The 18,311-nt window shown below is 40.7% G+C and overlaps 1 protein-coding gene across 2 annotated transcripts in view; it reads right to left on the bottom strand.

Annotated features, from left to right (window-relative positions):
• Nucleotides 1-18,311, bottom strand: part of SHB (SH2 domain containing adaptor protein B) — a 74,797-nt gene that overhangs the window by 35,999 nt on the left and 20,487 nt on the right. For both annotated transcript variants that reach the window (XM_071580268.1, XM_071580267.1), the window contains exon 3: nt 1,233-1,448. In XM_071580268.1, coding sequence (XP_071436369.1) covers nt 1,233-1,448 — 216 coding nt within the window. The remainder of the gene's footprint in view (nt 1-1,232; nt 1,449-18,311) is intronic.

Here is an 18,311-nt window from a genome sequence, read left to right as displayed (position 1 = left end):
TTTATCAACCACCTTCTTGTATCAGAATACTAGACACATTTTGCAAGAAATATGAAGTAAAGAGGAACAGTCACTTTGCTTGATCTACTGGCTGGCTCCTGTTCACACAAGCCAGGATGCTTCTAGCATTCATCACTGGTGAGGAGCATCGTTAGCCACATGTAGACCACTTGACCCCAGGATTCCTTAAGCACCTTATAGAAAAGCTGTATCCCAACAAATAAGCCAGTTCAAGATCTATATTACTGCAGGGGGTTAGTTGGTTCCAGATGCAAGTCTTTGAATTTGTTCTGGTTGGATTTTGTAAGCTTGTTGTCGGCCCCTTTCTCCAGCCTGTGCAGGTTGCAGGTCCCTCTGAATGGCAGCTTTGCACACTCACACCCTCCCCTCCCTTGCCTATTACAACAAACTTGGTAAAGGGCATGTTCTCTCTTCCTGCTCTGTGATACTGATAAGAATGATAAACAGAAGAGTTCCAGAACATATCCTCTGAGGAATCAAACTTGTAAGCAGACTCCAGGAAGAGTATGAACCACCAAGCACTATCCTTTGAGGGTAACCTAACAGGTTTTCACAAATCTACTAGTCCTCCCATCTAGACTACAATATTCCAAACACAGCTGATGCCATAGCACACCATGCTGAAAGCTAAAGTCAGCACAGATGACACCTATTGCTGTCTTTCAATAAACAAATTCTGTAGTTTTAACACTGAAAGCAAATAGGTTTGTCAAGCAGGATTCACCCACGGTAAATCCACACTGACTACTGAATTGTGCTCAGGCTTCTTCCATGCTCCCTCACAGAGCCTGATCTCTTTTCTTCCCTCCTCATCCCCAACACTGTCATCACACTATCCCTTTGAGAATTGCTCCACAGTTTCAGAACCTTGCAAGGCAATCTTCTTGCCATAGAGCCACCCAACAATAAACACTATTTACTTCACATCCATTAAAATAGTGTAGGGACAAGGAATGAGAGATTCACAAGTTTTTGTAACATGAACCAAGTGCTAACACAGTCAAGAGGTCAGTTGAAGCACCAAAGAAAAAGTGCCATGTTCCAGTATTTCTGCAGCAGGTGAAGATTTGAGACTACCCACACTTGCTTTTCAGACACTTCTTCACAGACATACACACATCAAGAGAGCGTAAGTACTTGATTTCTCTCAAAGGCAATAAAATGCTGTAAAAGTGAGAGAGAATTTTGAGGTTGGGATCTAGGAATCCTACCTGTCAAAGCTGGGATAGTGACTTTGTTCCACTCCCATGGCTGATCATACTCATCTGCAGGCCTGTCATCATCCTGCGGCAATTTGCTGTCTCGTAAACGGTGACTCCCCACACTTTCAGAATCAGATTCCACACCACTGCCTTCTGGTTCATAGGGCGTGTCATAGAGCTGCATGTTTTTCTGATGGGACTTCATGCCTTCCTGCTGTTGAAACTCTGTTGGCAAGAAGGAAAATTGCATCAGAATCACTACTAACCATGTCTTATCATTATAGCCTATAATTTTAGAGCATTCAACTTCCACCCATTTCTTAATAGCCACATAATTACAGAGATGACAAGCTTGGACAAGACTTCTAAATTCTGCCACTACATTGGTAACTGGCTGGAAGCAAAAGTTTGCTCCAGCTAACAACCACAGCACAGTCTCATGACTACATCAGCATTTCCCAGCTTGTGTAGAGCCAGATTGCAGGAAGCACACAAACCCTGTCAGCTGGTATAAATCACACTTAGAAGGAACTGTACATAAATTTCCAAGAGCACTGAAATTTTTGTATAGTTAACTCTTCAAGAGTAGATAACTCTGAAGTTCAATGTGAAGCTATAAAGATCATCTAAAAAATCACAGTATAATTATACGTGCTGATAAAAAAATAATTGTCTGCATTTATACCTATGGAGTATCAGCAAAAAATGAACCAGGACTAAAGACTCTAAGCAAAAGCATTAGTAACGAGCATGTAGCTCACATTAGGAGGGATTTAAAAGCAGCTCTCAGCTGCCTAAGAAGCAGTCAGAACCAAACCCTTCTTGGGCAGAGGCAGAAGATACAGACATAAGATGTAGCTCGAGAGATCTAAGAGGTATGTTGTAGAACCTTCTCCCCTGGTGTGCAGTGCAGACCTAGAACAGGTCACCAAGTAGGTCATGGGAAGAGTCTCCATTCTTTGGAATTTGCAGAGCCCTGGTTAGGCAAAGCCACAGCTACGGGATCCACTGCTACAAAACTGAGTGAAGTGGGTGATAGACCAGATGGCTGTGCTACCATTCAAAGGCACCTGGAGATGTTGGAAAAGTGCAGGCTAACAGGCTGGAAAGCTGCTCAGCAGAGGGGGATGTCGGGGCCCTGTGTGACAGCAAGCTGAACATGAACCAGCAATGCACCCTCATGGGAAAGAGGTACAATGCTAACTCAAAGTGCAATAGGAATTTCGAAAGCAGAGCAAGGAACGCAATTCTTCCACTCTACTCAGCACTGGTGAGGCCACATCTTGGCTGCTGGGTCAGTGTCTCACGTTCCCAGCACAAGAAAGACATAGAAATACTGCAGCAAGTTTCATCAAAAGGCCATGAAGCTTGATAATGGGACTGGAACATTTTTCATATGAGAGGCAGAGGGAGGCAGAGTACAGTGAAAGTCTGCAAACTGACAGTACAATTTCTTAGGAAAAGATATTTAGTTTATACATTACAAATACAGTAAACTTGAAGAAATATACACCAAAATTGATGATGCACATACAAGCAAGATAGGTGCTGTTAATTTCCAGTTAATGGATAGCCAGATTGTTCACTTTCAATACAAGCAAAACCTACAAAATGCCATCTTAAAGCACAGCTTATTTGAAAAAAGTGCTTTAAATCTCTTCAATTAGAACACAATCCTTGTACTTCAGCTATCTTTTGACAAGAATTTTGACCAAGAAAAAATGCTGCTTTGAGAAAAAAACAATATTAGAGAGAATACACAGCTTGAGTATTCCTGGATCATAAAGATAAACATTTTTTTCTTCTAAAGTCAGGAATGTGGTATATATCTGTTTGTCCTTAAGAACTATGAAGCCAGTAACTTGTACACCAAGAAATGTGCATTTCTGCGGAACAGAAGCCATGATCCTATTAAGTCAATTATAAGTGCCAAACACAAACCCATATGCCAAACCCAGTTATAATACTGGCTCTTTGTGTGTGAGTACATTTCAATACAGCACCCCCTGATCAGCATTTTTCTATAACCCAGAGGACCAAAGCATCAGACTGCATAGGAAAGTTTACTGGGAAATAGAGGGTGATTCGTGTTCAGGGACAACAAATAGAAAAATTGCAAATATTAGAATTGCAAAAATTAGAAATTGCAAAATTGCAAAAATTAGAAGTTGTAACAGAATCAGGCTCCAGAAGTCTGGGCTCTTGAGTAAAACCAAAAACCTGACCACTAAGGTACAGAACCTGAGACAAGATTACGAGACACAAGACACAGCTTGACATTCTTCTTCCCATTCAGTGAACAACTCTGACACTCACATACAGAACAGACAGAGCTCCACAGGATACGCAAGTAACCTCATGGTAACCTTTCCAGCAGCCACACTAACTGCCTTAAGAGCCCTAAATAACTCAACAGCATTACTCATAGGTGCACAATATTCCTGAAGAGAGTTTGGAGAGAATTAGGGGATAGATCATCAAGAAAACAGAACAGCTACAAAGCCAAAAAAAGGAAATATTGAACACATTACAAAACCCAGCTGTTGAGCTTCTACAGCTTGTCTTCAAAAGGATGTAACAGACAACAAAACAGCCAGATTATTCTGTAATGGTCAGATGCCAACAGATATTTCCTTCATCTCATCTCAAACTAAAGCATGCACGAACAAGATGTCAAACAACGCAGCTGCACTCTGAAAAGAAGGTTCTGATAACATAAAAGCCCATTTTCCCAAATCAAGCACATCTGTGTCACCGGGCAGTAATGAACTCACCACCACTCTACAGCTCTCTTGCAACATTTTTTTTGATGAAACATGAGAGAAGCAAAATGCAGGAATCCTCCTGCCACAGTTGTGTAAAAAATGTCAGATACAGAAAGATTCCCTGAAGTTAATCACTTGCAAGAATTTTTGTTTTCCTATCTGGTGAAAGCTCATGAACTAGATTCTGTTGGACAGATTGGGAATCAAAGGCAGGTTCCTGCACCAAAGTGGGAGCACATTGTGCTTGCCTACATCCATTATGCAGAAAGAGTCTCAACCTGCAAGAGACAGAAGCACTAAGTTATATTAATTGCCTGGGGTTTTTTTCAGTCCACTCTAATATTCTGTTGGGAAACATAGAAGTTTTTTTTCTGTTAAACATTTCATTCAAAATTTGTTTGAGATATTGTACATGAAGCAACAGTTGTAACACATATGTGCTTCTTTATCACTTTGAGTAAACAATAATTTATGCGTGTCCCACTGAAAAGCAGAGAGATCTATAATTGATACAGTCATATTAACACATAGATTAATCAAGAGCAGCCCAATAAAGCTGTTTTGACTCACCAGGATGCCATATTTAAAGTATTCTGACCCACATACACCAGATGTAAGTAAGTAAACCAGACCCATCTCCATCTCAGCTCAAGTCTGGTGCAAGATTTCAAATGAAGTCCTACCAGCTCCTCAGCTGCTTTCTCTTAGCCAACAGCCCTATCCTGGTGAGACAAACTGACTACAAAGGTAATATGCTGGAAATAGTACTGCAAACTTCTAAAAATCTAGCATTGAAATTGTCTTTTAGTCAAAATACAAGGGCTATCACACCCTCTGTACTTGACAAGCCTAAGAACAGTACTCAGGACAGACAACAGAATTTTACCAATGGGATTTCACAGAGTGCACTTAGTTGCACTCATCTCCATTCAACAGTACACAGCCCACTGCAGAGTTTAAACTGGCCTTAATGCTAAATTCACTGTATTTCCTAAAGCATGAGACAAAATACTCAGAAATGTTACTAACTCCAACAAGCAGCTATTGATAGAAACCCTTTAATGCAAGTGTAATGATTTTTCAAGGTGGCTTTTGCATGCACTTAACTTTGTTCAGATATGCATCTGTTTAAAGGAAGCCCAGCAGATTTTTAATTCATCCATTTAACACACTAACTTGTAAACACTGTGGCTGGAATAAGACTGTACAGACCACAGCTGTCAAGCTGTAAGCTTTGAGAATTTCTGTCCTCCTATCTCTGGATTCAGACTACAGTTCTCCAGATCATTGCCTCTATTCTGTTCTCTTCCCAGAAGTCAGCATTTAAACAGCTTCAATCCTGGTGACCTGGATTTACTTTCCCATTAACCAAATAAAAAGCACAACCTGCTGTTAACTACATACAAAACTATAACCAACTTGCAGCACATACCATTGTGATGCTATTCTGAGTACATTTGCATCACTCAAATGTACCAGATAATTCTAGTGACAAGAGGCTTAGCATTGAAGCCACTTTACCTGGAACTCACACAAATTTCCAAGACACACAGATAGACTTAACACTTATCATCAGAAATATATGGAGATTTAATTAAAGTAAGCAAACAAACAACACCACCCTCCTAGAGTCCACTTCTTGCATGAGAAAACAGGCTAACCTGTCTTCAATTAGGATAGTCAGAGCAGAACTTTTGCAATGTGGATTCAAGCATTTTATACTCAAAAGCCCCAGAAGGGCAGTCTGCAAAATGACTGGAGGACTTGCTACAAGCACACTGGCTTTCTATGGATAAGTCTGGGAAAAGAACACCATATTAAAAAGTACCTGAAAACTTAACTCAAGAACAAGCCCTGTTTTTAGCAACAGCCACTCTTGTTCCTTGTATCCGCATCTGTCACTGAAAACCAGAAGTTACCAGTAGAAGCAGAAAGAAACTTGAAAAATGCTCAGGTTCGCACTGAGAGGTATCTGATGCATCCCCTTCCAACATTATCATGACATCCTCAAAATGTCTAGCAGGTGAAGGTCACATCAGGGCCAGATCTGATCACAGAAAACCGAGTCACATCTGCAAGAGCTGTTGCTCTTAAAGAACAGGCTTTTCTGAAATGGCCAAGCCTCTATTTTCCATGTGTTCTGCTCTTGAGGCTTCCAATAGAAAACCACTGAACTGGCAAGTAATCACATTAAAGGGCAGTGACTTGTTTGCTCCAGGTGTATGGGTAGACAGCACAACAACCAATGACTTGCCAGTTTGCCACAGGCATAAGACAGATAATAATGCAAAGGTTACCCTGACACAAGAACATTTGCTTCCATTGAATCCATTTCCACATAAACAGGTCAAAATACTTAGCCAACTGCTTACTTAATCCAAGCCTTACCATTAATGTTTCTTTCCACATTCATCCTGGAAAGATAATCTGGAAATATTCTAGGACTCATTGTACAGAATTCTTATTGTATTAGTACAAAGTTGGCTCACCAGAGAAACTGAAATTTCACATCAGGCCAGCAGAAATCAAACTACTTTCTACTTTGCTTCCAGATCCATCTAGATGCCTCTAGCTGCAGGGACACAGGGAAACATCAATGATATTCCAGTGGCAGGGAGGGCTGTTTTGCTTTGAGACTGCAGCAACTGCCATCCAATGGTCATCATTCCAGATTCTGCTGCAGGAAAAGCTGGGTATGAGAAGACCTTCCCTCATCTTTTCTTCTGCACAGAAGACAAGTGACTCAGAAGTAAGCCACTTTCCAGGAATGAACAACAGACATTTGTTCCCCTGCCTTGATGTGAGGGCTTGGCCCAACCTCTTGATGTGAAAAGCAATGTCTTCTAATGGCCCACATCATGCCGGAAACACTACTGAAGTCCAAGTATGACTCATTACCCCAGGAAGAGGCAATCAAAGCAACATTACATTCCAACAGTCCTGATAAAGAAAAGTTATTAGGTTAGTCAGAGCAGGGGCAGGCAGGGAGAAGTCCATTTATGATAAGTATCAATAAACCGGAAACAAAAAATATTAATGTTTTCCAAAGAAGGTATGTACTGAATTAAAACAAACAAGCAACCATACCCTGCCCAAGAGGACAGGAAGCACACATTTGTATTTATGGGAGGGGAGGGGAAGAGGAGGGGTGGGAGTTGGTGGAGTCAATGGAGGCTGATTAAAAAACCAAAACACATGGAAAAAGAAACTTAAATCCTGGTGCCCTGGAAAAACAGCAGTACTGCTTCTAAAGGACACAAAAATTGTTCTTGGAGATGCATTTGTCTTACAGCACAGCAAAGAGATACAAAATTAAATTTCTTCAGTCCCCTGGAAGCAGTTTATTCTGTAAAGCCTTCCCCCTCAACACCTATTTTCTCTTAAATAAGCAGTGATTAAACACTCTAACTGCCAGCTTAAAATTCTTAATTTTTGCAGACTTTGCCTCTTTGGAAGTGCCTTGAGGCTGCTTACCTACTTACTCGATACACATTTCTCAGTAAAACACAAAAGAAGATTAGGGATGCCCTTTTAATTTAGGTGATGGGAAAGAGAATCCAAACAAATCTCCACAAGACTCTACATTTATTGCTGCCTGGCCAAGAGCCAACTCCAGATGCTGCTACAAGCCATTTGCATCATAGTGTTTGTTATTGCCAGATCCATGGTTTGTTTGTAGGTTTTCTTGATTTTTCTGATCAGGATCACTGACCTTTGGAATTAAAGGATTGTTGTTCCATAGGCAAAATGGAGCAATTCAAGTGGCAACAACTCAAAAGAGAGATCTCTGCTCAACCAAAATTTGAGATCCTCATTCCATAATCTGAAGCTTTTAAACTGTGTAAAAGAGCTTGTGGTAAGAGAAAACGGAAGCCCTCTGGGAAGCAGAACACAGTGCTGGTACTTTCATGTATGCCAGTTAGTACAATGGTTCTCATCAGTCCATGACAAACTACAGTGTCCCAAAAGGTTTGTTTTATGACTACCATAGAGTCAATTCTCCTTGAAAGTCATTTTAGCACCAAAGACTTGCCTATTTTAAACAAGTTAAAACTCTCTAGGGTAAGGATAGAGAAGCTTATAGCAAATCTAAGTATTTCCTAAAGTTAGATCAGTCTTGTGACTCATTACTGCTACTGATGCTCCCAATGGCCTTGCCAGTTCTCCTCAGGAACACGTCTCACCCTAGAGAGGGGAAAGGACTGGAAGAAGAACCAATTTATAACGTAAACGCCATTCAAGATTTACACAGAAGGAAGGCATCTTTCTGAATCACATCTGTCTGTGGAAGTCTATGCTTGCTGAAAGCTTACTCAAAGTATCAAATGAGACAAGCACCGATCAAAATTATTTGTTAGGGATTATAAATATTTATACATATTTATACATTCACGATGATATGGCAAGGAATTACTTGATATGAGCAAAAGTGAGTTTATGGGATCAAGACAAAATATGCACCTATTTTCTGATAGCTGGAGGTTTAAATTCAATGAGAATTATGCAGAGGGGAGTTATCTTTTTTGCATGTAACTGACTTTGAACGTGGCCTTGTTGGGATGCAGAGAGGGCAGCGAAGAACGATAAGTGGATAGAGACCTCCCTGCAGACTTCCTCCTCACAATGCCCTTTGATACATATACAGGGGAAGAAGCTGCCTACGGGTACAACTTACATGACAGAGTGAGGCAGCAGGCTCATGTGGCCAGAAGAAATGCCATATCTGATTTAACAAAGTCAGATGAGATGTGGTCTCAGCCACATGAGGAATGTTCTTATCTTCTTTTAGGCACCTGCTAGTATTCCCCACAAAGAGTCAAGGCTGAGAGAAGAACTGCTGCTTAAAAACTCCTAGACATATTCCACAGACATGGTGGCTAAATGGTTTAAAAGAATACAGAAATGTGCAAAGTATATTGTTTTTAATGAAGCATCCAGCTTCTGAATGATTATGCCATTATGATTTAAAAACCCCAAACCAACTAGCCAAACAAAAACAAATTAAAAAACCCCAACAGCCAGCTCTAAACAGCCTAAAACTTTCCTGATTACTAATGTCCATTATTTTATCTTTGTTCTTTTTTTTTTTAGAAGAATGCTAAGAAAATAAAAAGAAGTCAAAGCTTTGGAAGTGGTATCTGACACATTTACGAGAGATCTTTCCCTTCTCTTTCCCTGACCAGGATTCCAGGAAGAGCAGGACCTATGAGTACTGTTTCCTCCTTTGGCAGGACTTAAAAGCCACATGGCATCTGCATACTAAACCATCTGGTTTTTTTTCCTGTTCTCTGTAAGAACAGCCAGAGTGATTATTTGCCACAGTGATTATTTGCAATTTTGCCCACTTTTACATGCTTTCCCCAAGGGAAGTCTTGTCCTAGTTGCAATTTTTCTGTTCTGTCACTCAAGCTGAGTTACTGGCACAATCTACTAACTCTGATCAGCTTCTAAGTACCTAATGAAGGTGAATCATCACCTCTTGATGTAGAAACCTTCAGATGTTAAAATCAATGTAAACTCGAAGTCCAGCACAGTTCTGCACATGCAAACAGAGAGGATCATTAAAATATGATAGAATAGATGATCTACAACCTTCACATGATTAGACCAAGATAACTGCTCAGTTGCCATTACTTGCAGCCATAGATTTTACTCATCACAATCCGAACCTTGCATGCAGTAAAAGGTGGCTGTCAGCACAGAAAAAGTGGCAGGGTATATAAAACAGAAATTACTGGGAAAATGTTTCAACTCGTCCCTTTTAGCCTATGATCTCTTTACTCATTGAGTCACCTAGGTCAGCAAGAGATTGATGGAAAAAGAGGCTTGTGTATAGAATTTGTAGAATTTCAAATACTACAGATGGAGCTGTGCAGCTGCTAATATTCAGTACCTTGCACAGGTTTGCAGATTTGTCTGTAGTTATTATACTACTTAGGCAGACTTTGAATAGGTGCCAATTCTCAGGTGAAAGCCCACTTGCAGAGTAGTAAGTTAGTTACACAGTGTTGCTTTTTCCCCTAGGACACATCATCATTCAAGAGAATTTGTACTTAAACAGATACATAACAACAGCAAATAAATCTGGTTAGCATTCGGCATAGGATCATAACAATAGACCCTTTAAGACAGTAAATGACAGTCATGCACAAACACCACAAATCAGTATTTCTTCACTTCTTGCAATAGAAGTATCACAAATTCTGGAGAGCAATATTTGGTATTTTTCAGTTAGATCAAATCAGAAAATGTCTTGTTATAAAAACTCGTTGCAGTCATGATCTTGATGCCTACAACTGAGGCAATACTTTCTGGTAATTTTTCCAGTTATACTCTTATTTTTCAATATGCATTTTGAAACCAGTAGCCAGTGTGCATACGAATATTCTTCAATGCACAAAGCCACACCCAAGGACACAATTGTGGAAAGCTGTGGGTTTTGCTGGGTATTTTGTAATTTGTTTTTAAGGAAGGATACAAAAACATCATTTAAAATATGGTTGAGACATACTACCATGATGCCAGGTTTTCTCAGTGACGGCACGTCTCACAGCCAAATAGTAAGTGCTTTACTCAGCTTTACATACAACGTTAAGGGTATATCTGGAAGACATAACTTTTTTTTTAAAACTTTGTTTCCCTCCTTCTTTTCTATTTTAATTGGGGCGGCAGCAGCACAGACACTTTCTAGACTATTTCAAGCTTCATTACAGCCTCAACAGTTGCTGTAGAACTTCCTTAGGAAAAGTTCATGAGGGCTTAGCCTATGCTATCACACCTTTCTTCCTTGCAGCCCATCCCAAGCAAATATGACTATTTGACAGATTACACAAGAAACACAACCTAGAACTGCACAAGGATGGCAAAATCCACTGTGCCACCATGCAGATTTTCAAATTACCCACTATACAGAAGTGAATTCAGAACCACGCACAGAGTTCCTTCAGACAAGTCTAGTTTGCCCCAGGTCGACCTGCATTGTTCTTAATTGCTAGTCTGACCTGCAATGTCATCATTTTGCATGCTGTCTTAGTTTAGAAGAAACGAAGATATTTAGATGGAGCAGGAAAAGAGGAGCTTCCCTGAAAGAATCACCAATGATTTGAAATTTAGGAGTTTTAATCAGAAAAAAATTATAAAAGCAGAGGATAACAGTTCTTAACTACAAATATATATATTTTAAAAATAGAAAATATATATATAACCAAAACTAGGACAGAACAAACAACTGCACTGTACCCCCCCAGAAATGAACAATTCCTTAAAGAAACGGCAAGTTTTTCTTTGCTCCTTACATGCAATTATATTTACAGACAGCCGGGGCCGCTGCCACGCCTCGGCTGGCAGCAAAGTCCTCCAGTAAAAGACGAAAGTGTGGGGTGAAGTAAGACTGCTCCGAATGACTCATGTGGAAATAGCAGTCACACGGGGGCAGGATGGAACCTGTCCTCGGGGGGCAGAGTAGGTGCTCTTCTCTCTTTGTCCCTTTGTCCAAAGAAGGCGCTGGAAGCTGGGGGCGAGTAACCCCTTGCAGCCAAAATTGGTCCTCAGGAAGCCCACAGCGAATCCAAAAAACCCCAAAGCTTTCTCTCCTTCTGAAACCCAGGGGTGCAAGGAGTTCGACGGGGAAAGCAGGAAGAACCCAGCTAGGAAAATGAGTGCTCACCAGCTCAGCAAACAGTAGCTTGCAGTCCCTTCAGCCACCGGAAACAAAGTGCAAACCAGATGTCTGTTCCTCACCTCCACCCCACCATTAAGTTGGAAGCTAAGCCTAACGAGACTCCCTCATCAGCCTCTTTAGCCACCAGCACGCAAGGAGCGTGGGTAGCGCCTTCCCAAATCTTCATTCGCAAAGCCTAGCCACGATGAGAGTCATCAAGCAGTCCTTTGTTCTCGGTCTTGGCACTTCAACCCCCCCAAACCTTTGTGCAGAGAGGGGGAGAAAAATTTCTCCCCAGCTGCCCCACTTTTGTTTGAACCTTTAACACGTGCCTACATCCTGCTTCATAAAACCAAAATGTATGTAAACTCTCCCTCTATAAGACATCAACACATGAAACCAAACAAGCCAGAACCAGGAACAAGCTCAGATGAAGACTGAATATTTCCATCTCCTTTTTCCACATATTGTTATGCCTCAAGAAATTCAGTCACAGTAGCACAGCGCAGCCTATCAGTAAGCAGAAACACACTGCAGACTTCCTAGGTCTTTCCTCTCTTGAGCAGGAATAACAGAAATAAATGCACATGTCAGCACACCAACACACACCAAAACCAGACAAGGCTTACCTGATACCAGCTAGAAAGAGCAGGCTGCTCCTGTGGACAATAACCTCTAACAATTTTAGCAGCTGGAATGGCAATGAACAGCTGAGTTTTGCATAGATGTTTGAGCTCCTCCAAAAGAGCACTGACAAGCAGAGTTCTTCACAGCCAGAAACCAGAGGAGACAAGCTGTATGTTGTTGCCAGCCTACATAAAATGCACAGGGCACAAAAGTTGTGTTTCTCACCACTTCCCACCAACGTTTTAAGTTCATTTTATAACACTGCTGTGAAGCCACAATAAAATGTTGGTAATCTGATGTTGCAAGATGTTCAGTCTCTGTGGCAAAAGCAAACACAGAACTGGCTGAATCTTCAACTCACATTTACTTTTAGGGGTAAGGAAACACTCATCTGATCTGGGTTCCAAAACTGAAAAAGATGCAGGAGAAACTTTAGCTACTACATTACAGACTCCATTTACTGGAGGTTTCACTCATATTTTGCCAGCAGGGGCTTTCAGAGTTTGGATGCAAAACCATCAGGCAAAAATGTTATTAATTTACCAGCAAGTTAAGCACAACAAGGATGACAAAATAGGACAGCTGAAAGGGTATCGTGTTGCGTCCAAGAGCTCCTGTTTACTTTACCACCTGCTTAACTAACACTTCCTGTACCAGCTTGTTTGAGCTTATTAAATTCTTTTCTACAGTGAAGATAAAAAACCAAATGCAACTGGACTAAGAGATATTATAACATATAAGAATGATTGAGAAAGTACTTTTGAGAAAAAAAGTCCTCACTAGTTTAAGAGGGGAAAAAGGACCCCTGCAGAACCTTTGACGAACACAGCCAACTGCAGAAAGGGTAGACATTCCTTCTGACTTCACAATACATGTCATGTGCACTAGTTGTCTTTAAAAAAATAAATCCAAGTTAGGGTAGAAATATATATTCCAATGAAAAGGCTTATAAAAATGCTGCTCTTATGCATTTGTCACATTTCCTTTGCCTACGAACCTGTTGATAAAATGTAAGAGGAAAGAGTAGAAGAAAACAAAGCATAATTTTGAAGATGCATACAAATGCAACAAAGGACTTTTGCCTCACTTTTTGTCCCAAGTGCCAGTCTCATTTTACTTTTAGCATCACTGTTCCAGCTACATTTAACAAATCTCTGTGAGGCTCAGCAGCAGCAGTTCATATCTCTCACACTGTTGACTGTTCATGTCACAAATTTTCCACGTTCTCCTCTTGCACTATGTTGCAGAAGATAATAGAATTGGGACCAGTTTGAGAACACGGAGGGCTGAACTAGTAAGCCAGCAAAATGTACCTCTGATGTGCCCCTGCCCAATAAAATAACACTCCTCTCAGTCAGATCCAAAAGTGAGTTTACTGGGCTCCCTTCCTTTGCCGTAGAAGACAGAATGGTATCTGTTACCTACCCTTCCATCACACTTCCATCTGGAAAGCACCCAGAATTCCTGCCAACAGGGTCCAGAAGTGCACATACAGGCCCAGTCTAGTCTACAAGCCCATCTGTTACGCCTCTGCTTCCTCCCAAGAAGTGTTAGTGAACAGCTGTCAAGAATCATACTCCCTGCTGCAACAGGATGCACGCTGCCCAGCTAGTGTTACCTCCAGAAAATTGGGATATTTATGGATGAACTCCTGTTCAAGCTACATTTCAGCAGGCTGCTTCCTTATGTTTCACAGTCACCTGTCTGGTCTTTCTAGTGATAAAGTTCAAAAAGACCAGTACTGGGAGCATACTGCCATGGTGACAAAGCTGTGACTAAAATATCATGAAATCCAGCAAGTAAGTCTGGGATATCATGATTCTCACAGCCAGTTCTCACTTTCACAGATTAGCTGCAGGATCATAGGATAAGCTAGGTTAAATAAGATCTCAAGAAGTCATTTATTCAATATCCTGCTCAAAGCAGGGTTTAACTATGAGGTCAGAAAGGGTTACTCAGGTTCTGGTTCCTCAGTCCAGTCTTGAAAGATTCTCAAGATGGAGACTACACAATCTCACTAGGCAACCTTCTCCAGAATTTGACTGTCCTCATAGTTTCTTTTCCATTGTATGTAATGAACTTCTTATTTCTGTTTATGTAACCCTTTTCAAGCATGGAAAGACAGATGGGACACTGATTAAATCAGAAGCAATCACAGTCTGCAAAACTCCATGGGAAAATGCAAAACAGTTTCATTTTTAATTTACTTCATCCAGTTAAAGGGTTTACACAACTCACACAAATCTTTACCGGAGAGGATCCCCTGGCTGCCACATACCTTCATGGACAGGCATTTTCTACCTAAAAGAATCCTTTGCAGCAAAGGAAATTGATCTTTTCTATCCCACCAGATGACCAGAGCAGTGAGGCATCTTTAAATTCAACACACCTGGTATTAGGGGGTAGCTGTGGAGAGCTTTAAAGGCCCTTGAATAGAGCAGCAGCACTGAATTCAGACAACTGAATTCTTCTCACTCTAGAGCCACAGTTCTCTTTTCCTATTTCTCAAGAGACAGCTGCTGGAGTTCTAAAATGATAGATTCTCTTAGACCACACAGACATCGGCACTTCTCAAACTGCTGCCTTGAAGAACTGGCAATTCCCGTCCTACAATAAATGGATCACTGTCCTTGAGAAAAGCAGCCCAAAAACTTGAAACTTATCTGAGCGGGTAAGTGATCTGTGGTAACTGGTAGGTGAAAACAGACACAGAATCAAAGCAGCATTCTAAGAAACTGAAATACAACCCCTATGCTAAAGACAATGCTACATTCAAATCACATGTACAAACCAAGGAATAAGCACTTTCATACATTACAGATGTTGCTTGTATTAGGAAAGCAGATAGGTTTTATCAAAGTAATGCTCTTGATCAAAGTGACTTGAAACTACTGCTTCTTCATCAACATGAGTCTTCCAGACTCCAGACAAGGGAGTAATAGCATTTTGAACTCATTAGTTTCTCTTTCCCAACCACCAAAGCACCCATTCCTTCATTTTGCTTTTTGTGGAACAACATAGGCCAGATTCATCAGACAGCAAGCAAGTAATTTTCATAAATAAAGTTACATCACTTCTACATGCATCCTCAACTAGTCTACTACAATGCTGACCTACCTTTCCAAAGTTCTGGACATCTTGTTTCCTTTATTTTGGGCATAAGCTTTGTCTTAATGAGAACAAGTGGCAAGAAACAGGGAAAAACTCAATTTCTGTGCAGGTCTGTGATTCAAGTTTCATATTTAGTCCATTTCCACGCTACATAAAATCATAAAAGCAAGATGAGGGTGTTGAAATGGGGAAAAAACCCACAAACACAACCACTATTAAATTAAATATATAATGTTAAACATTAGAAAGAATGCCCTAACTCTTTCTAGGGGAAGAGACATATTTAAACAGAGAAGTGGTAACTATTTTATGCAGCACTGGTTTCCAGCCCAGCTATGCATCTAGTTATAGCAACCACAACACAGCACAGTCTCTCCCAGTATGAGAAACTAGGCTCTAGACATTCTGGTCTCACCTTCTTGTAATCATTGAGGGGGTATGAAGTGCTCCATGAAGACAGGAAGAGAAGTACTGATCATCATGGCAACTAGACATGCTTCTGAACTAATATGGTTTCACAGTACATGTGGGATCTATTGTTTTGCTTACAAGAGAAGGTAAGGACATGTGTTGAAGCAGATCCAGTACGATTTCAAATAATTGTCAATTTACACACATCAGACTTAATGCTAACGAAGATTTCTTCTGTAATTTTTCCTAGATTATTTATTTCCTTTAAATCACTGCTGAAAGAAATCTCTGTCCAAATTCCTAATTAAGAAACAACTTGAAATAGATGCTGAAGCCCAGGAGGTTTCTAACTAGCAATACATCTAGCATACTTCAAAGAGGGAGCACAGCTGTTCAGAGCATATGCCCTCAATTCTAATGGGCTGCAGGGAATTCTGCACTACAGGACAGCAGCAGGTGACAGTAACACTAGCACTATGTTTCAAATGATAAGTATGGTCAGAACACCTCAGACATCCCGTTCTTTGTCAGTTCTAGGAAGAGCTCCCCAAGATTTCCAGTGCACCCCTGCAGGAAATTCCCAACATGTAAAAACAGACATCTTGTTACCAGTCATAAGCTTATTTCCATGTGCTACTGAACTTCTTTAGATCTTACCCAATGGCTCTCCACATTACAAATGCTGAGAACATGTAAACAACAAATTGCAAGAATAAAGAGCTACTTGCACTTTCCCCCACTTTTTTAAGAAAAAAAAAATCCCAGAAATAGTTCTGCTAAAATGACCAGTGTGCAGTCATATTCACACCAGCAAGACAACAAGCATAGCACTAGTGAGGAATCCACAATAGCATATAAGGTGGATTGAGAATGGATGAGTTCTCATTTTGAGCTCCTTTCTGCTCATTTTGGGCTCCTTTCTGCTCTCTAATTCTCCAAGAGAATTAGAATTGGAACACACAAATTCAGGAACAAGAGAAGGAGTTTGAAGTTTTTTGAAAACTATACCAGATGTTCAGCTTAGTGGTCAAATACACTGCCTCTTCCATGTTGTCTACAGCTGTTTGTCATGTTCAGATACTAGCATACAGCAAATCCTAAACAGAGCCACTACAGTACTTAAAAGATCACAGGTTGGTTTGCTAGACTCAACGTCTTTCAGTTGGCCAGAAACATTCTTTCTAACTTCCCATGCTGTGTGTGCTAACCTAGGCACCCTAATCAAAGTAGTTATCATTGCTCTTTTTATGTTATTTGCAGTTGTAAACTTTGCCTCTGGCATGTTACTTGTTGGCACAACCTGGTAAAGAATTTTACAAAATGTGACTCACCACCAATGTGCTGTAGTGACTATACAGATGAAGTTACATGTCTGAACAAAAACCCAGCCTTTCTGGTTACAAGGCAAACTGACATCCAAGACCTTTTGAAGTAGGTGCAGGTTCATGGGAATGCTGTTTTTTCCATACTCCCAGCATTTCCGTGATAGCCTGCATGAAGACCAAGCTACTTCTCCCAGCATGTTCATGGGTAGCTCCCATTTAAGGTATGTGCACTGTTTTTGTTAGGCTGCCTACCATGCATTGGAGATTTCAGTGGGACACAGCCACGGACTCTTACTTCAGTCCCTAGAAAGAAGCAGCAAAGTGCAGGAAGGCATTTACTCTTCCAGCACTGTCTGCACCTAGAGAGAAATCTCAGGTTTCTGCATTCACAGGGAGAGAGACAAAGCACAAAATTTCTAAGCGTGACCTAGTTAGACTTGCTCACTTCCTGCACAGCCAGCATGATACATATAGAGACAGGATGATAAATAGACAGCAAAAGGAGAAAGGAAGAGGGTGCTAATGTTGTGAGCCTGTGAACAAAGCTTGATTTTTCTTTTGGAATTCTCTCTAATATCCCCTAGTTTAATTTTAAAAACCTCCTTTTGACAGAATGTTCAAATTTATCAAGGTCCCTTCAGATGAAACATCTGCCCTTCCCCATCATGTACTTCCCTTAGTTTATCCTCACTTTTGCTGATGGGGCAGATGGGTCCTCACCAAGGTGGTTGAATACATTGAACAACACATGCAAGACAACAGGTATCTCTGTACCATGATCCAAATGCTTTAGAGCATCCCTAGAAATAATTTCCAGTTCTTCAGGTCCAGTACACAGATCCTTCTTACATACCAGTCACCCAGCCCTGGAGCATGAACACAAGCTCATCTATTCAGTCTGTGAAACTTCAGCTTTCCATATATGGCCAGAAGCCCTATTGTGACTGACTTACAGTGATTTACCAGTGCTGGCAGCATGCTTCTGTGTTGATTTGGGACTTAATGCACACTGAGCTTTCCCTGATCTCATGGGTTAGCACAATCCACATACAAGACCTAATATGCCCAGTTCCAACGACAACTGTGTAACTAGCCCCTTGTGAGAAATGCATCAATAACAAAATTGAATTCCTTCTTCCTCAAACATCTGCTTTGGCTGTACAGAAGGAGATTTCTTTATGCCCTGAGT

The sequence above is a fragment of the Pithys albifrons genome, chromosome Z (genome assembly GCF_047495875.1).
Source record: "Pithys albifrons albifrons isolate INPA30051 chromosome Z, PitAlb_v1, whole genome shotgun sequence".
Taxonomy (NCBI): domain Eukaryota; kingdom Metazoa; phylum Chordata; class Aves; order Passeriformes; family Thamnophilidae; genus Pithys; species Pithys albifrons.
The sequence above is the reverse complement of the archived record's forward strand: the minus strand, read 5'-3'. Positions and strand labels throughout refer to the sequence as shown.